The following is a 20820-nucleotide window of genomic DNA, read 5'->3' on the forward strand; positions in this document are numbered from 1 at the left end:
ACTCAGACAACACAGCAGGGTGAGGCCCCGAGTGAGTGAGTGAGTGAGTGAGTGAGTGAGTGAGTGAGTGAGTGAGTGAGAGACAGAGCTAGGGAGAGGGAGGGACGAGAGACAGAGAGTGAGAAGAACACTTAACCAGAGAGACAGAGAGGGAGTGAGCGAGCGATAGAGATGAAAGGGAACAGGTGTGCAGTAAAAGGATAAAAGGATGAAACTGAATTGGTTATGACAGACGCTGTCAGCGAGACAGAGAGGGAGGAGGACTCAAGAGAGAACGAGCAGGACGAAGGAGGGGTCAGAGCCAGAGAGAGGTACGGTAGACCTGGCAGCAGTGGTTCAACCATCAGGACTGGGCAGGATTCCGGCTCACACATGCTGCCACAAAGTGAGCCGTGGCCTCCGGCCTGCTCACACATGCTGCCACAAAGTGAGTGGTGGCCTCTAGCCCACTCTCACCCATGTGATGTCTTTACAGGAAACAGGCCGATGAGGAATTGCACACACACTGTACAATGCCTTCAATACTGAGCTTGCTGCTGCCATCACTACGACTTGTAGTTCTACTCTATAATATGCATCACTACTACTAGTAGTACTACTAGATATGGATGACATGCATCACTACTACTAGAAGTACTACTGTATAATATCATATCTATCACATGTGTACCTACTACTAGTAGTACTACTGTATTATATGTATCACATGTATCACTACTGTATGATATGCATCACTACTACTTGTAGCACTGGTGTATGATGTGCATCACATGTATCATTACCACTACTACTACCAGCTTATGACTAATTTACCCCTACAGATAAATGTCTTTGAGACGAAACAACCCAAACCGTGTGTGGTACCTCCCTGCCTACTTTTCTCTGCCATTGGGATTTGAGGTGTCCACCACAAGATGGATTCCCTCAACCAATCACGGAAGAGATGCCCTGAGTAGTTTACAATCTGAATTGGCTCATACCGACCGAGGCAGAACCAGTGAACAGGAAACAGCTATTCTCACAGAGCACACTGACAAAAAATGTATCGATGGTCCTTTGAAACATATACATTTAGGGCATTTAAACATTTACATTTACATTTAGCAGTCGCTATTATCAAAAAAGACCCACAATAAGTACATTTATCAAAACAAAGAAACAATATATCTCTGTCGGTACAGTAAGAATGTTCATAGACACAAGTGCCAAGCACTGACGATCGTAGGTTATCCCATTGCCTTTGTACAAAAAATATAGCTAGGATAAGACAGGACACAATGCTAAGAACAATTTTTGTGCCAGCACATACAAAATTCTTCCTTGCACTAGCCCTAACAAATTACACTCAAAACCCTTCTCTTAAGCTTGACCTACAGCTCCTTTAAAGCCCTCTTCTCTTAAAGGGCTGCTGCTGGGCTGCCCCTCTGGATAAGTGGCTCTGAGTCAGGGACAACCAGCAGACCGGCTACAGCAGAGTAGCTCGCGCCCCTCTTTCATACACAAACACTGCCTCAAACCGGGGCCCATGACGCAAGCACAACAGTAAGGAGCTTATGGGACCTATGGTGGGTTAAAACTACAGAAGCTAGCGGGACAATGGGCCCAAGGGGAGGCTCCGCTGCAGGTATGACATCATGCAAGAGGCCATTCCTTAAATCCGCTGTTGGCAGAGCAGTCTGGCAGACTCAGCACTACTGGTGTGTGTGTGTGCGCGTGCGTGTGCGTGTGTGTGTGTGTGTGTGTGGTACTTGAGAATCCCTAGCTAATCACAGAATCACAGTTTCCTTGTTTAGGTTACGTAACGTGTCCAAGTTGCCGTAAACTATGTGCATCGGTCTTAGTGTTCTGATGAGGTAACGTTTCCATGGCGCCCTGAGGGTCGGATCCCATACGTCACAATAATCACAACACACATCCACTCTTTTCCTGTCTCCTTTCCGGTGTCCTTTCCTTAGCCCTCACTACAGGAAGCACAAAACAAGACAAAATGGCAGGAAGTTATGGAAAAGTAAATATGTCAGGGTCACCCTGATTCACGCACCAACTCTCAATTCCTCTCTTCGGAGAAGAGACGTGTGGCTGGTAAGGCGTGAAATGGAGGCCGGTGACAGGCCTTTAATCACAGAGCCGTTAGCCACTGTCCTCCAGGGTAAGCTGATGTGTGGGTTAGCTGATGTGTGGGTTAGCTGATGTGTGGGTTAGCTGATGTTTTGAGTTAGCTGATGTGTGGGTTAGCTGATGTGTGGGTTAGCTGATGTGTGGGTTAGCTGATGTGTGGGTTAGCTGATGTGTGGGTTAGCTGATGTGTGGGTTAGCTGATGTGTGGGTTAGCTGATGTGTGGGTTAGCTGATGTGTGGGTTAGCTGATGTGTGGGTTAGCTGATGTGTGGGTTAGCTGATGTGTGGGTTAGCAGGGTTAGCTCCACCACCGCTGCTGCCTGAATAGCGACAAGCTTCTTGTCCTTAACAGAGAGTTTCAATTCTGGACACAGTAGAAATGAACCCCATATACCGAAACCGATTTCTAATCGTCTGCGTAGCTCTCGGTTCTTGTTGTTTGTTACCTAGCCCCACCAGCCTGCCACCAAAATCCACCCAGGCTGAATCCATATGAATTAGTGTGCGTCTCAGAGCTTACTCATGGTACTTACTTAAAGCAGGTGACTGCCTGCTTGAAGTACCGTGAGTAAGCGGTCAGAAAAGCAAAGGTGTCAGGAAAGCAAAGCTTTCAGAAAAGCAAAGCAACAACATTGCTTTTCTGGATGTTTTTGTGTCTTTTTTTTAATCTCGTTAATCCTAACTGGAGAGGTTCTATTCCAATTTTAATAGATTTCAGTGTCCCCTACTCTGATGCCTGACTCAACCTTCCATTCCTCCGGTCGGTTAAACAGAGTCTCCTGCTGGAGGCTCCCTCTTTGGTTCCCAACAGAGCTGTCTGGGGACCGAAGAGGAGAGGCTGATAATGAGGAGAAGGAAAAGCAAAAGTCCTCCAGGGGAGAAAATGACAGGTGTGTGTGTGTGTGTGTGTGTGTGCATGTGCATGCGACACTTGACAGGTCGAAATGGAATTTCAAAATGGTTTCTTTCTCATTTCACCCATGTTCCGACTTTTCCCCTCTCTGCCCTACTTCCAGACAGACAGGGGTTGAGAATGCAGGGATTGCCTTCGACACGGACACGCGTGTGATCGTGAGTGCATGCCTCATTAGTCCTGTCGTTAGGGTAATGAGAGTCATCCATGGACCCTAATGAGGTCTGGCCGCCTCCACGGAGAAGACCTCACTGCCCACAGCCAGGGAAGAGAGCTGGGGTGAGGTAGCTTGGGTGGAGACGGAGGGGTTGCAGCTATACAGGCATGAAGGTGAAAATGAAGGGAATCAGACAGAATGAGTGCGACGGGGAAAGGGAAAAATGGGACCTTATTATTAATTTAGCATTGAGCGTCGTGACCAAATATTAGTCAGTCAGTCTGCTCCATAACTACTGTAGTAGTGGCAGTAGTAGTAGAAACAGCAGCAGCAGTATAGTGGAAGTAGTACTAGTACAACTAATAGTAGTAGAAATGCACTGCAAAGCGATAATAATGAGCATAATTGTTAAAGGGTATTTCACTGGAAGGAAATAGGTTTCGCTTTTGTAATTGAAATCCACCCGCAACAGAAAGTTAAATCTGCATAATATGAACTGAACGATTTCATGTGTGTGGCAACAAATGGAATGAGATCCATGCTGCTGAACCGCTGTGAGGAAACGGAAGAACACAGAGAGGGAGGAGGAGGCTGCAGACAGCCAGCTGACGTAAGACGTGCGTTACTACGGTAACACGTCTCATTAGAGCAGGTAGCGAGCGTAGGGATAGAGGGATGAGCCATGAGACCGGGGTTACAGAGGGAAGGTTGGAGCGTCAGGGGAGACTCGGTGACAAACACATGATGATGTTCACGGCCTCACGGGGGCCGGTGAACCGGCTTCTCCTCCAGTACCAACACGTATCTTTTGCCCTGCTACAGCCGGCTGAACAGCTGACAGATGTGTCACAAAGGCGTCAACCCATTCTACTGAGGACCGCATCTGTAAGGGTTGACACTTCAAATGTACTTTAGGAAATGAGATGGGTTCATTTCAAGGCACTCTGCAGAAGATTCAGATGTTCCACATTGTAGGAACATCAGCTGATCATGCTTGTAACTAATGTTGTCCAATATGGACAAAATGACCAGCTACAAACCATCTCCACCAACACACACAGGGTGGTAGGGTTATGCTTGCTATGATTGTGCTTTTACCCAGAGAGAGAGAGCTGTTACAACAGCAGCGACAACCCCCTACAGTAGTGACAACAGCAGTAACAACCCCCATACAGCAGTGATGATCACCACCAACTATCCCTCTCTTCATAGTCCAATATCACGGTCTGAGAGGTCATCATTGTGAGTAGTCGTTCTGTGAGTTGCAGAAGATAAACTCGAAGATTGCTTACCCCTTTGACTCCCTTCAGGTCCCCCTTCAGCAAGCTGTCCAGTGGGAAGGTGATGATATTGTTCATGTTCTGGAACTGGGGCAAACAGAGGGAGAGAGGGGGGGACAGAGAGGGACGGACCAAGGAGGCCAGCAGGGAGACAGCCAGACAGAAGAGCCGAGAGAGAGAGAGAAATGTGTACAAAGATTAACATTCATGAGTTGACCAAGAATGCTGGGACCCTCCCTGTGCATGTGTGCGTGCGTGTCCCATTCAAAATCCAGTGTGCTAAATAGTTTTAAATACGACCGTGTAATTGTTTTACAAAAAGCCCACGGAGGAATAGCATTTCTTAAATAAAATCAGCTAAAGTATAAGAAAGAATCTGTACCAAGGATGAAGGTCCTCTCTCAGTTAGAGTGCTTTAAACAGGGATTGTGATGAGAGAACAGAACATGAGAGTGCGTTACTGTGCAGGTGTTTTCTGAGGCTCTTTGTCACCCACAATAGAAACCAATACTCGTTCCCCTGAGGGCTTCAGGTTCCTGTCGGACTTCCTGTGTTTTGTGTACGAGTAGGTCTTTGTGCAATAGGTCTGAGCACCCCAGCCACAGACACACAGCGAGTGACGAGTGACGGAAGGTCCTGTGTGACGGCTGAAATAACGCTCACTCCACTGGGGAGGTGACCTCACTTTGTCAGGTGACCCGAACTCGTCAGGAGGTGACCAGCTCGTCAGGTGACCCAACCTCCTCAGGTCACTATGTGGTCGTGTTGGTTATGTCTCTACCCTGTACTACATTCCAACCGTACATGTTCCATGCATCCACACACACACACACACACACACACACACACACACACACACACACACACACACACACACACACACACACACACACACACACACACACACACACACACACACACACTCCACACTGGACTACTGATGCTGTGGATCTGCACGTCTGACAGGGTCCAACAACATGTGGCATTGGGCTTAGGAGGTAGAGCGGGTTGGCTGGTAACCGGATGGTTGTTAGTGAGATCTCCGGCTCCTCCTAGAGTGTCAAGGTGTCCCTGAGCAAGATCCCTCACCCTAACTGCTCCTTACGAGCTGGCTGTCGCCTTGCATGGTTGACACCGCTGTCGGTGTGTGAATGTGTGTGTGAATGGGTGAATGTTAGGCAATAGTGTAAAGCGCTTTGAGGGGCCACTGGTTAGAAGAAGCACTTTACAAATGCAGTCCATCCACTATAACATTGATTTACAGTCATTAAGCGCCGTCAGCGCACACAGAGACACAGCGAGGACCCACCAGGTTCTTGAAGAGGGCCGTGAGCTCCTTGGTGAACACGGAGAACTTGAGGAAGGCTGACCCCAGGTCAGGGTCGTCTCTGTACACGCAGTTCTCCCCGAACTTCTCCAGGGCCAGAGTGTACTGCTCCTCGTTCTCCACATGGGCTGGAGCACACAAGCACACACACACACACACACACACACACACACACACACACACACACACACACACACACACACACACACACACACACACACACACACACACACACACACACACACACACACACACACACACACACAGTTAACAATACATTTCAAAGGGCTTTGCTTTGTTCAAAATACATGTAGATTGCTTAAAAATGTGTTTGTCTTGCAGTATTATTATATTGTATATTGTTTATTTAGTTCACCACACACACAAACACCACACATTTTAATAGGCCATATATTGCCCTTTTAGGGCAATTCTCCTCAACTCTATAACAGCATAAATACAGTGGATTTTTTTACTTTTAAAAACAAAAACATTTTAAGCACACACACACACACACAAAGAAACGACAAAACGGTACTTGGATTTAGATCAAGACAGGGGGGGAATTGTTGAGAATACTGTGTGCGTCTGAAAATACAGACGCACACTAAACAAACCCATAGAGCACTGATTCCACGTGGAGATCAACTACAGAATGGAGCACGGAGAGAGGGGTGTGGAGAGGCAACACACTGCCGTACAGCAGGTCATGCAAACCGACTCCACAACAAGTCCACCGGGGTCTCTGAGCAGCTGTCACAGCAGGCCCAGAGGGCTCCCCATCACCCGGTGTCAGAGCCAGAGGAGCTACTTAATACACTCTGCGGGCGCCAGGCCACATGTAATGCCGCCGGGACTGAGAAGGCTAGCGAGGGAGAGATGCATTAGCACTGGAGACCGTTACCATGACTACCCCTGAAGTAACGATAGGGAGGAAGCAGTGGGGGTCGACTAAGACGGGGTGAGGTGCCCAGTATAAAGATATGTGCAAAAGGACACGACTAGACACCTGCTGCTGAACAAACACCATGACTCAGCTCTTTATGGGCTGGTGCACACACACACACACACACACACACACACACACACACACACACACACACACACACACACACACACACACACACACACACACACACACACACACACACACACACACACACACACACACACACACACACACACACCTGGGCCCCAGAGATATGAATCATATTAATAAAGCAACAGGCCGACCTTCCCAGTAAGCTAGCAGGTTATTACCTGCAGGCCCCCAGACGTACTTACTTTTCAGGATTAAATAATAAGCGACACGGTGGCTGAGCTTGGTGACCAAGCCTCTCACAGGGCTGAGGAAGCATGATAAGACAGCATTTAAGGTAGGCTAGGCTACGCATCAGCTCTAATTTACTTCGCACATTCGAGTCAACATTAATATTCATCCATGTTCTTTAAGGTTGAGACGTTTTCCATCTCATCCATCTTTATTTTGCTGACGACTCCATTTGAAATGTTAAACTTGCCAGGTGCTAAATGGTATTAGGTTCACACACACACACACACACACACACACACACACACACACACACACACACACACACACACACACACACACACACACACACACACACACACACACACACACACACACACACACACACACACACACACACACACACACCTTGTAATTCAAGATTAGATCCTGTTCCCACCCGGCATCAGAGTGAGTCACAGAGGATGAGACCGTTCAAACCACAGGCGTGAACACATCCGAGACATTCATAACTTCATCAATCTTCCAGGAAACTTTACTACATGAACGCTGTTCCATCAACGCATTCCAGGACGCATTTGATCATTCACTCACTCAGACATTGTCGTTGTCATGGAAACTCAACTCTTTGAACAATGGATACCCGTGCTGGAGGGTAAAGATAAAGTTTGAACACACACAAACACACACACACACACACTAACAGTACAGGTGCTACTGCAACATGGCCGACGCACATGTGCACTTTTGTGTGTTTAAAACGGTTTGCGAAATGGAAGAAAAACCCAAGAGCACATGTCCCTAGTGGCGCGCGTGTTGAGACCCATGGCTGCTCCAGGGTTACTCCCCTCCCTCCCTCCCTCCCTCCCTCCCTCCCTCCCTCCCTCCCTCCCTCCCTCCCTCCCTGTCTGCAGCAGGAGGAACACATCCACACAGACCCCCGTTTGAACCGGGCTATTTGAGGCTCCGAGTCAATGACGTTTCAGGGAAAGAAAAGAAAGACAGAGCAGCGCCGGCCCCCAGCCGCACATCAACAGCCTACTGTTGACGCCCCGCTTTGTAGTGGCACTGCCTGGGCGGGCTGCCAGGAGGGCCGGCCCCCTCTGGCTGCATCTGAAGTGGCAGATGAGAGCGCTTTGAGCACCGCTCCTCATGAACAACAGAATGCAGAATACCCCCCGCCCCCGTGCGTGTGTGTGCGTGTGATCTGAAACATGCAGGGTGTTGTGATGGATGTGTGTGTGTGAGTAATCAGTGGCAGCCGACGGACCCGAGCACCGCCAGCCCCAGACGAAGGTGGTGTGTGTGAGACACACACACACACACACACACACACACACACACACACACACACACACACACACACACACACACACACACACACACACACACACACACACACACACACACACACACACACACACACACACACGTGGGAAATCTAGACTTAGCTTGACAACAAGTTTGAGTTCTGACAAAGAATCAGGGAGCGTGGTTCCATCAGGGAACAAAAAGGTGGCCTTGTCTCACTCTCCTCAGCAGAGTGAGACTCACCCTCTTCTCACCCTCTTCCCTCCCTCACCCTCTTCCCTCCCTCTCGCCCTCACCCTCTTCCCTCCTCTCTCCCTCACCCTCCCCCTCTTCCCTCCTCTCTCCCTCACCCTCACCCTCTTCCCTCCTCTCTCCCTCACCCTCCCCCTCTTCCCTCCCACTCCTCTCTCCCTCACCCTCTTCCCTCCCTCCCCCCCCTCCCCCTCACCCTCTACCTCCTCTAACAGCCCAGTTTGTGATCCATTGACAGATTCTTTCGTTTAAAACATCCTGGGACTTGCAATAGAAAAGGTGTATACGCTGTATACATTTATTCTGTTTCTCGGAATCCTTAATTTGTTCCCTTCCCTTTTAGCGATTCAAGTTATCTGCAAACAATATTATTGCTAAAACCAGAACCAAAACGCCTCAGAGCTGTGACCGCAGAGCCGGTTATTTCTGTGTTATTCCCCAGCTGTATCCAAGCCAAACCACCCCCACCCCCCACCATGGCAACAAGTCCTCCCAGCTCCTCCCGTCCCCTCTGGTTCTCCCCTGTCCCTCGGGTCTGCAGAGCTCCGGGGGTCCAGGCCTGCTGCCTCCGCACCCGCCTCAGAGGAGGTCCGACCGGGACGGAGGTCCAACCGGGATGGAGGCAGCGCTGCTGATTTACCCGAGCCCTGAGCCCCCCACCCCCCCCCCCCCCTCACTAGGTTGCGTGATGTGGATGTTGGTCTGTCTACCTCCCCCATAACCATCCTTCCCTGTGCCCATTCAAGGCCAGGGCAGTAGACACTGGAGTTGGCTCCTGGCGCTACACCGAGTTAGCCATCCTAGCAGGAGAGGACAGTACGATGCAGAGACAATATCAATAAAGTCGATCTCTTCTTCCTGTGTTTCTCTCCCCTGATGGGTTCATCCCCTTTCCTGGTTTATATTAATCCAACAACAGTACTTGGGATTGGTTATATTTTCACCAGCATAAGGTGAATCATTTGAGCACGGAATAAGCAAAGATTTAAGCTGATGTTAAAACAGAACAGGCCTAATTATATTAATCCACTCCATTAGTGTGTTTTGTTTTTGATTGCTATTTATAACTCCTTTGAACGGTGGCAACGTAAAAATGACTCTTTCCCCACCCCCCCCAATGTTTTAACTGGTTCGATGATTCACTTCAACACTTGAAGTATGCAAGAAAGAAACGCTTCTTGAAAACGTTCAAAAGGGAAAAATCCTGCTAATGGCTTACAAATGTGAAGCCGCTGTCTGAGGCTCCTTATTAGCCTCCTCATTATTCTCCTCTCATCCACTGCTGCAGGACAACACACACACACACAAACACACACACACACACACACACACGGTCATGTGACCTGGGCAGCTGTCGACGACATTGATGTTATCTATCATGTGACACATGCACGTGACAGAAGGCTTCACCTTCCCCTTGAGGGGAACCAACAGCCCTGGTGGAACACTAAATACAGGCACTTTTAATGTCAACACTGCGAGACTTCTGAACCCACAGCAAACATGTGGCCTCACTACGATAACAGCAGAGCCCCTGAGGCCTATCAAGGAGGAGCTGGCCTCATGATGCCTTCTATTGTTTCTGGGGGGGGCTACTACTTCTGTGCACCGACCCTGAACCATGAATAGTTTATGCACACACACACACACACACACACACACACACACACACACACACACACACACACACACACACACACACACACACACACACACACACACACACACACACACACACACACACACACACACACACACCTGTTTCTTATGGGGTCTGGATCAGACAGCTGTGACCGGGTTCTGAACAGAGCTCTGCACTGTTCCCGGGTAAAGGCCAGGTCACCCCCTCCCCCCTCCCCACCTCTTACTCATTAATCTGGGGCTATCTTCCTTCTATAAAAAAAAAAGAAGAAGTATTTTTTAGGATTTTACCAAATCCTCAAATAGTCGACAATATCACCCAGCTGAGGCAGAGTACGACTCACAGGGGGAGGTGGGGGAGAGAGGGAGAGAGAACTCACCCAGCAGAGGGAACTCGTCGAAGGGGGCGGGAGGTGGGGTGAGGGAGGGGGGAGCGAGGGAGAGAGAACTCACCCAGCCCAGATACGTAGATGGCCTTCACAGACTTCTTCATCTTGTACAAAACACTGCGGTCGACATCCAAAGCCTGCAGAGACAGGGAGAAAACCAGGGATGGTGAGTGTTTTAAGGCTTGATCCAACATATACAGTACGTCTTGCTACTCCATCATGGCTTCAGCTATCAGTCTTTACCTCAGGCTAGAGGTCTTGATCAAATGATAACTCTGGAATCTGACGTTTGCATTCACTGCGCGCGTGCGTGCGTGCGTGCGTGCGTGTGTGTGTGTGTCCTCTGACGTCTCCATGCTGTCTCCCAGTGATGCATTATTGAACAGAGAGCTATAAATAGACCACAGCTCCCCAATCAATCTAGTCTGAGCACAGAGGAGGATGTGTGTGTGTTTATGTGTGTCTTCATACGCAGGTGGCAAGGCATGTTGGGGCAGGCAGACACACACACACACACACACACACACACACACACACACATTTGTGAGGCCCAGAGGGAGACAATGTACCACTGTACACCTGACGACCGTCTCCGGGGGCACAAGGAAATTCGTTTTTGGGGGACTTTATGTTTAGGTCGCTGCAAACCAAGACAGGCTGGCGCCGTGCGCTCCTTCTCTCTCTCTCTCTCTCTCTCTGACACAGCAGAGGCCCACTGGGCCCACTAAATATAGTTAAACACACACAATGGCTTCCATTCAGCTGCCACACACACACACACACACACACACACACACACACACACACACACACACACACACACACACACACACACACACACACACACACACACACACACACACACACACACACACACACACACAGGCCTAATATCCATTTTAAGGGCATTTCCTCGATTCGAAAGCAATAACCAGGATCACTATGAGTGCCCTCGGGTAATAGCGGACACAAGAAGGGAGAGGGAGGGAGGGAGAGAGGGACGGAGAGAGAGAGGGAGGAAGAAAGGGAGGGAGGGGGCGACAGAGAAGAAAGACCGGTAGGGTAGACAGAGACAGAGACTGAGAGAGACCGGTAGGGCAGACAGAGACAGAGACTGAGAGAGACCGTTAGGGTAGCAGGTAGACAGACAGACAGACAAAGATAGAGAGAGAGAGGGACCAGTAGGGCAGACACAGACAGGGGTGGAATGGCCATCTGGCATGCCGGGCATCGTCCCGGTGGGCCGTTGACCCAATGTGGGCCGGTCCGGTCCGCAAAGATTTTTTTTTTTTCTCGCTCTCTCTAAATTCCCTCCAATTAGGCCGGCCAATTGGCGACAGAGGGCTAGCAGTGTGTTGCCAGCATCGACACATATTATTGGTCTATGTTTGTCATTGTCAATCAATCATGGGCTGACAGGCTCAGAGAGCCCTGACAGTGCTGTGAATCACAACACAAACCAGGGTGGGCGGGACCTCATGGCATGGGCCGGAATCGCGGGCCGGAATCGCGGGACGGAGCTGAAAATGGATAAAAGCAAGAAACGCCCGGGTGGCGCTGAACAACTGCGACTTAAAAAGCTGAAGTCCCTGGAGGTGGATGCTGCTAAATGTTCAAAATTGACAGACCTATTTGGTGCCGGGGTTACCACCCAAGCAGGTGCTGCTGCGCCGGGAGACGAGCGAGTGGAGGCATATATGGTTAGTAACGTTAGCCTTGGGCTAGCTTGGCTACATTTTGAGACATGTCCAAAACAGTGTGGAAAACGTTTTTACATTGAATGTGATGTGACCTAATTAACTGCATACTTGTGACAACATATTAGCCCAGAGTTGAAGGGCTGTGACTGTTGGTAGTTGTGGTTGATTTTTTTTTAAATATGCCGAATTGTGATATTATGGGTTATTATTGTTCAGATGATTTAGTCAGCAGTCTCTTGTTGCCATAGCAACCATAAACATTGACATGGACTCATGAGCTGTAAATAGAGATGCAGAATCAAGCTGTATTGTAAATACAGATGAGATACTTTGAATTTTAGCACAAAATACAAGTAAACCTATAGGAAATAATTAGTTTAATTTGCTATATTTGCCATTGAATTTATTGTGTAACTTGTGTGTAACTTTAATATCTGTGTTTTATTGTAGTTTTCAAATGGCTGTGTATAGTGCTGTTTTGAGCATTTTCAGGTATTTTTACAAAGATCTGACTTATTTGCATTGGAAAACACTAGTGTCATAATCAAAACATGACAAAGCCATTAGTGTCGTTACGCTCTTGAACGTTTAGCACAATATTAACTAATCTTTTATCTTGTACATTATTCTGTGGTTTTGAGTTATTTCCTCATCCAATGATAAATGCTTTCCCTATGTCCAGCCCAGAGAGGTTCAGGGCAAGTCGAGCTGGTCAGTTCAGGGAGAGAGCCAGACCAATGCAGGCAGCCCAAAGACTGCACCGCCTGAGAGGGAAAAGGCTGTAGAGAGTGAGGAGTGTGTCAGCCTTCACTGCACCAACGTTTAGCTGTTGAGTCTCCTCTAGTATGGTGAGTTTATCATTTTTTATGTTTTACGAAATCATACTTAATTTGTGATGATTAGAGACTTAATAATGTATCATGTCCCTCTCAGGTTGACCACTTGACATGTGAGAGCTTGAGGAGTTGTTCCCCCTCCATTTTCAAGGACTTGCTCTCTTACTGCCTCCACTTCACCACTTTTTGGCCACTGAGTCGTCTCTGATTTGTTGAGTATGTCATGTGTTTTATAATGTTACATGAATTCATACTTGATTTGTGATGATGACTTAATAATGTTTCCATGTCCCTTTTAGGTTGACCACCCTATATATGAGAGCCTAAGGAGTTGTTTTCCCTCTGTCCCCTTTTGAGGACCTGCTTTTTCTCCTCTATCATTCACTGGGCCACTTTTGGGTTCCCTTAGCTTATTTCATGTGGTGAGAGGAATGCAATATGTGTATGTTTAAAGGTTTATGTGAGGAAACATACTATTATGTGATAAAATGAAAATTGGTAATTCATAAATGTCTCTTTATATTCTCTGCTACCATGATCTCCTGTCAAACAGGTGTTCCTGACCTGCTAGAAGTTCTTCTATGTAAATATATATAAATAAGAGAGAGAGAGACAGAGACAAAGACAGAGACAGAGACAGAGACAGAGAGACAGAGACAGAGAGACAGAGAGAGAGAGATCTTTACTTTGTGAGTTTATTATGCAACTTGTAACAGAAAGGTTTGATTATGATTATTTCCTGGTTGAAGATTTTCATATTGATGATTTTAATTTCAAACATCTGCATTTCTTTTAAGTTCAATTAACAGTTATGCAGGTAGGCCTTAGGGCTTTTTTGAGACTTAAGTCATCCTTCATGACAGATACATTTGTTCACTAAGTGTCACTACATCATAAAAAGGCTACATGGCTGGTTCTTCTCATTAGTCTCGTCCCACCCCTAGTCATGACATAACTTCTGTTGTGATTTGACACTATAATGAATAAAGACTGATTGATTGCTGTCAATTTTAGTCCTTGAGTTCATAGTTACATGCTTTATTTGTTAACTGCTATCAAGGAATATGACTCCTTTGTAGTACGCATGAGAGGAGATCCTGCGAGATTTGTGGACTTCTAAATGCATGAGAGGAGATGCTGCGAGATTTGGGGAGATTTGTGGACACTATGTAGTGTCTGCTGATAATGTAGTGGGCTGGTCTGGACAGAAAAGGCCAGGGCTAAACAGACACACTTACAGACAGACAGACAGACAGAGAGACCGGTAGGGTGGACCGAGGGAGAGACAGAGTTGATAGAAGATTCACAAGATGTGACAACATTAGAGCACTGTAGCTGGATTAATGCGAGTGTATAATGATGAAACACCAAAGCATCATCAGAGCTAATAATATCCAGGCTTGTTCTTCTAGGAGCGTGTGAGGCTGTCTGATGTTCGCTGTAACAAGCCCGCTCTAGGGCTGATCAAAGCTCAAGGAAAAACTGATTAAAGCAACATGAAGTCGATCTTCCTTGGGAATACGTATGATGAGCAGCAATTTTTCTTAACGAACATTTTTAATTTTAAGTGTATTTCAAGAAGCTTACTGCTAGTGACCACACCTACATCTAGAAACCCTTCTCCGGCGCTGTGTGGATCCAGCCTTGGTCCAGTAACTGAATCCTCTGCTTCACATACCATCATCTCATTAGGAACACACACTCCCTTACCTCCCCTGGGACCACACACACACCCCCCCACACACACCCCCACACACACACACACACACACACACACACCCCCACACACACACACACACACACACACACACACACACACACACACACACACACACACACACACACACACACACACACACAGTTCTGTTAAAGCACCCTCGGACCAGTCTGCTAGCCACAAGGCCAGGAGGACCACAGGGAGGAGACCAAGAGGAGGAGGAGGAGGAGAATATGAAGAGGGGGAGGAAGAGTACAGGAAGAGGAGGAGGAGGAGGAGAACAGGAATCAGACCAGGAGTGGACCACCGAGTGCTAACCCCCTCCTGTGGTGTTTCATGGAGGCTGAAGGCCGCTGGGTCTGTGGTTCCTCTCTCTCTCCCTCTGTCTTTCCTCCTCAACAACACCTCTGGGCGTCTTTGTTGGCAGAGGTTCTTTCTTACAGACAAGGAGAAAAACTGAAAAAAGATGATCTGATGATCAGGATGATCAGAGTTCATACGAGAATAATCGGGGATCTGCTTTTGAGCCGCTAGCGCTACATCAGATCTCCATTGATTTCCTCTCCAGCGCCACCTTGTTCAACTTTTCTCCACCTGAGAGCCTTCCACTGGGGAGATACTGCATTTCAAATGGGAAGACAGAAGATAGTGTTCCCGTATCATTATTCACCCTCCTCACTGTACAGTAAACTCCATCACTCGGGTACACACCAGTTAAACATAATCCGTTTGTAGATAGCCATAGCCAAATGAGCCACAAAACAAGCAGCCATTGATAGATTACAGAATATTTGAATGCCAAAGCTTTTGAAAGCGCTCCAATACACAGACATATTGATACGACTATTTCAATAACATTGTAACACTTGGCAGAACCAGGGCATTTTATGAACGCACAACCTTAATCCGCGACCAGTCGACAATCTGTGTGTTCGGTTTAAGTGTTAGCTCACCAATAAAACAGGATTCTTCACGCTGGACAGAAGGTGAGGGCCACAGGAACCGAGCGGCGCCCATCTATTGTGAGGACTGTGAGGGACCCATTGAAGCCCGGCTGTAGAGAGCAGCTGGGCCCCCAGCGAAGAGCCCGATTGTTCTCGGGGCCGGGCACACTCAATGGACTGATTTATAGCGACCCGTTTGTTTTGAGGAGAAAGCTGTGGTTTCGCTGGCTGGGAGGCTCTCCGGAGATGAGAGCGAGGTGGAGAGCACTGGTTTCCATGGGATTGGTATTAAAAAGGAACTCATGAGTTCAGGAAGAAATGGTGAATTGATTTGGCTGGAAGTCAATACCACTGTATAACTGTATTATCTGAGTGGGACAGAAGGGTGGGTTAGGAAGCAGCTGTACTCCACTGCTGCACTGAAACTCTCTGCGCTGAATGAGTTGTCAATAACTACGATTGTATCAGAGCTCTAGATAATTATATCTCACCAGAAATTATAAGCCGAGCTGATCAGTTGCCATTACAACAAGCATTAGCTTGTTGTGGCTACTTGACCAGTTCTGTGCTTAATGGTTGAACCTCCGAACTACATCACCAATCAGCTTTAAAATCAATATAACCAGCCATGGCCTGCATGTGTATATTGACACGTGTGTGCCCATCTCGTACGTACACAAATACACACACACACACAAAAGAAAGAGAAGCTGCCACTCTCTATACACAGTCCTCCATTACCACACACACACACACTCGAACACGCTCGGACCTCAACTTTGATTTGAATGAGATCTCGTGTGTCTGAGTGGATCCTGCATCCTCTCCTACCAGGCCCTCTTTTGTCTTCTTCTCAGTGTTAGAAACACGGCTCTCTAACACATTGCTAACCCACAGTACAGTCAGAGGGAAGAGGTGCGCTTTGGGGATGTGCTCCAGCAAATGAACAGCGCAACTAAATTGCAACATTAGCATTCCTCTCTCCTGATGGCAATCAAGCTAAATGAGCGTGAGCACGTCCTAACTGTCCTCATAGTGAATGTGCCCGTTTTAATAAGCACTGAGTGGTACCGGAGTGATCTGAATTAATCCTTATGTTTATGCATTACCTCAACATCATCATCATCATCATCATCGTCAGAGTGTTCAGCAGCAGCTGCTGGTAGCTAATCTAGAGAGACCCTCGGGTCCCAGGGGGCTGGTGTGTTTCCTCCCCGTCGCCCCCCTGAACCCCCAGAGGGGACCACCATATGGGAGCAGGGTTTCATGTTCTGGGTGTTACGTATTTGTTCATTGGATACGAAAGCCTAATTATACTGAATACCAACTCAGTAAATGAAAGATACGAAGATTGTAAAAATAATGAACAATACTGTTGAGGTAAAATATTACATTCCAGTCCCAATACATCAATATCAATCAATATAATGTGCGTGCGTGCTTGTCCTTATGACTGTGTGTGTGCGTGCGTGCGTGTGCGTGTGTCCTTATGACTTTGTGTCTGTGCGTGCGCGTGTGTCCTTATGAGCCTCGGTGAGTGTGCGCATGCGTGCGTGCGTGTGGTTCTTCCAGCATTGTCCAGAAAAATAAATCAAAATGGCTTTTCATTTCCTCTAACCGGTTCTAAACGCCTTCCAAACTTCCTGCTGACCCAGCAGTTACCACAGCCGGAACTGAAACCAGAGGGCATGAGTCTACACCTCGGCCCTGGATCGACCCGCGGGGGCCAAACAGAGCAGCCCATTGACTCTTTGTCACCAGGCTAACACGACAGCTAAGCCAGTGCTTAGCTAGCTCAGCCAGGCAGACACGATTCTGTCTGCTGGCTGAAACCTTCCTTGTTGTGCCCGGCTCGGAGTTCCCTTTCCCAAGGGCTCCACCGCCAAAGCCGGGCGGGGGAACGTGCTCAGGGAGGTGGAAGGGGTTTTGCATTGCCCTTATTGTCTGCCTCAAAGCGATATCCAACTCTGTAATATTCTGCTACTTGTGCGTGACGAGAACTCTGAGGCCCGCCTCCGCTTCAGTCATACTGGGTTAATTACGTTAACTTTGGAGGGATTCAAATGATTAATTATGACTGCGAAATAATGACACTCTCCTTAAGGCGGAAAGCTTACTTTTCTGCAATTGATGCGAGGCGTGCGTTTCATGAAAACGTAAGACTATACGAAGCAGCATTATCAAAAAGAGGAGGCCGACACAGACAGAAAGAGGAAATAAAGACAAAGTAATCAGAGTGAAACAGAGAGGGGGGGGGGGGTAAAGAGACGATGACAAAGCTGAAGTAGATGAAGGAAGAAGGAAGGGGGTGGAGAGAGGGTGGTGAGTCCATCATGACCACCTCCTGCTCTCGGGGCCTGGAGAAGAAAGGCATTCCAGGATGATTGCATGTGGCAGAGACTGACAGATGAGGCGGTCCCCTTTGCCTCATTGTTCCAGTGGGGAATCATCTGCAGATGACAGCACGTCTGCTTGGGCCCGCGTTACTACGGAGGGCCTCCGTCCACCACAACAAGCACCCACACGGGTCTTGGTTGTGTTACAAACCGCCCACTCTGCATTCTTAGGGCTACACAAACGCAGACAGACACTTTGTTTTTTGGATCCAAAAGAACACTTGTGATAGTGTGTAAAGAAATGTATCAGACACAAAAGCAGCAGGTCACACCCACTGGTTCCTGGAGTATTCTGCCTAATAGCAGAGTCTCCTGACCCCTTCTGATCCCTGAAGCCTCCCAACCCTCAGAGTCGCACCAAGCAACCTGTCGGCCACAGACTGCGGATATAAGCCAATAAGAAGGTCATCGGGGCTCAAACGTGCTTACGCAATTCCTTTTGTTTATGCGTGTGTGTGTGTGTGTGTGTGTAGCGTGTGCAGGCTTGTGTGTGTGTGTGTGTACCGTGTGTATGCATGAGTTCAACACGCTTACGACCAACACCTTCATCCACACACACACGTATAAGAAGCAAATCGATGCAAAAGTGAATCACTGTGTCGGTGATTCACTTCATGTCTCCACTGGGGCCACGCCCCCTTCCTCATTCTGACACTTTCAAAGTTAGCATATTACCATTTGCTCTACTGCCTTAGGAAACACAAAGCCAGGGAACATCCCTTTGTATGTTTTCTTTGAGGAAAGCAGGAAGTGCCAAAACACACACACACACACACACACACACACACACACGGTAGAGTTTACGCGCTGCCGCACTAAGTAATGATGTGTAGACGCGGTGCCAGCCTCTCTGCGGGGTGCTGGTAGTAATGGCATACAGTGCATTAGTGCGATTGGAAAACGGCTCTCTTCGTCCTTCAGTCATCTTCCCCACACCTCCCCCCTCCACTCCTCTTCCCCCTCCACTCCTACCTCGCATGATTGGCTCCGCCTTTTAGACCCCAGCTTATCGGGGCCGGGGGGGGGGGGGGGGGGGGGGGGTTGATGCAGCACTTGGTTGCACCGCAGGGGGTGGGGCGAACAGGGTTCAGTCCTGCCTTAGCCAGGGGCTCCCAAAGGAACAACAGTGGGCACGCGATGCACTGCATGACTGACAACGCTGGTGACAGGCTCCCCAGGTCTAGAGGAGACGCACACACTCACAAATGCTCCGTTCGTTTGCCCCCGTCCTGCTGAAGTAGTAGCAGGACAGGGACCCAAGACAAGCCCGGCTGCCCAGCGGCTCGTCTCTGGACGGAGCCCTGCTCCACACAGCTCCTCATGCAGCAACATGTGGGTGAACAGAGGAGGAGCTCCTGCTCGGGGTCCACCGGCACGAGGCCCAGGCGCCCTGTAGGGACACCTGCAATACGGTTTAGAACACATGGGTCGGATAAACCGCTCACACGCAGCCGCCCTCCACCAGCCCTGGAGGGAACTGGCTCGGCTGGAGAGGGGGAGTCCAGCTGATTATTAGCCACAGTAGCAGAGTGATTTCATACTGTCATTTCATACCGGTTATTTGCTAAAACACTGCTGAACACGGTGTATACTGCTGAACACGGTGTATACTGCTGAACACGGTGTATACTGCTGAACACGGTGTATACTGCTGAACACGGTGTATACTGCTGAACACGGTGTATACTGCTGAACACGGTGTGGTACAGACAGATTAAGAATCCCGCTTTAGAAGGTGCAGATTGACCAACGTGGTCCAGTGTGTGAAACGACTAAAGTCAATATTGAGCTGGTAGGGGGCAGAGGGGTTAGGGAGGGAGTGGGTTCTGAGAGGGCAGGAAAGAGAAAGGGATGGAGGGGGCGGTTCACTTATACTGCGGCCCATAAAACTGTTTGACACACTCTCTGTAGACGTCCCACCCAACCCCCACCTCGAGGTGAAGACCTGAGAGCCCTGGGGGCCTCACAGGGGACTTGAGTGGAGGGACCATCACTCAATGTTGGGGCGACATCACCATTTCAACTTGAACGTTTCTTCCTCTGAGCAGGGCCCTCGGTGTCGCTGCATTGTGTTCCGGTCTCAGGACCCCTTCGGGAGCGTTCAGGGCTGCTGGAGAGAGCAGGCCTGGTAGTCTGGGGCCCGGCCGTTAACACCACCTGCCAGGGCTTACACTCACCGCAGGGGGGGGGGGGGCAGAGCCGGGGGGGGGCTGTTTTAAAGAGCTAAAGAAAACAAACTTATGTTGTGCCCCCCCCCCCCCCACACACACACACACACACACACACACATTGACTCCACCCCCACCCCCCCACACAAACTCCAACCCCTAGACACACAAACACACACATCCACCCCGACCCGACTCTCGTGCCTTCAACACCTCCGCCCCTATAACCCACGTTAAAGTGCGCGACTGAAGTTTATTGCGTTCTTTAGTATAATCAACCGACTTTCAAGTGCGATGAAAAGAGTGAGCAGCAAATCAACAACAGGGGTGGGGGGTGGGGGGGGGGGTAGTAAAATATAAAATACACACACACACACATTCGATACTTACAGAGAACTGCA

The 20820-nt window shown here is 48.7% G+C and overlaps 1 protein-coding gene and 1 long non-coding RNA gene across 10 annotated transcripts in view; one reads left to right on the forward strand and one right to left on the reverse strand.

The window, feature by feature from the left end:
* Positions 1 to 20820, reverse strand: part of asap2a (ArfGAP with SH3 domain, ankyrin repeat and PH domain 2a) — a 49230-nt gene that overhangs the window by 21071 nt on the left and 7339 nt on the right. For 6 of the 7 annotated variants that reach the window (XM_060052504.1, XM_060052499.1, XM_060052503.1 and 3 more), the window contains exons 2-4: positions 10723 to 10795; positions 5778 to 5923; positions 4481 to 4555 (exon numbers count right to left, since the gene is read on the reverse strand). In XM_060052504.1, coding sequence (XP_059908487.1) covers positions 4481 to 4555; positions 5778 to 5923; positions 10723 to 10795 — 294 coding nt within the window. The remainder of the gene's footprint in view (positions 1 to 4480; positions 4556 to 5777; positions 5924 to 10722; positions 10796 to 20820) is intronic. The other variant, XM_060052500.1, reaches the window with a different exon arrangement.
* On the forward strand, positions 10712 to 13730 carry LOC132458053 (uncharacterized). Of its 3 annotated transcripts, none has more exons than XR_009525850.1 (4): positions 10712 to 10824; positions 11027 to 13206; positions 13292 to 13410; positions 13494 to 13730. It is a non-coding gene; the product is annotated as an uncharacterized LOC132458053 (long non-coding RNA). The 3 variants fall into 3 exon arrangements; XR_009525849.1 differs by having other exon boundaries at positions 10791 to 12358; positions 13041 to 13206; XR_009525848.1 differs by having other exon boundaries at positions 10791 to 13206.

The sequence above is a fragment of the Gadus macrocephalus genome, chromosome 5, assembly GCF_031168955.1.
Source record: "Gadus macrocephalus chromosome 5, ASM3116895v1".
NCBI classification, from domain to species: Eukaryota; Metazoa; Chordata; class Actinopteri; order Gadiformes; family Gadidae; genus Gadus; species Gadus macrocephalus.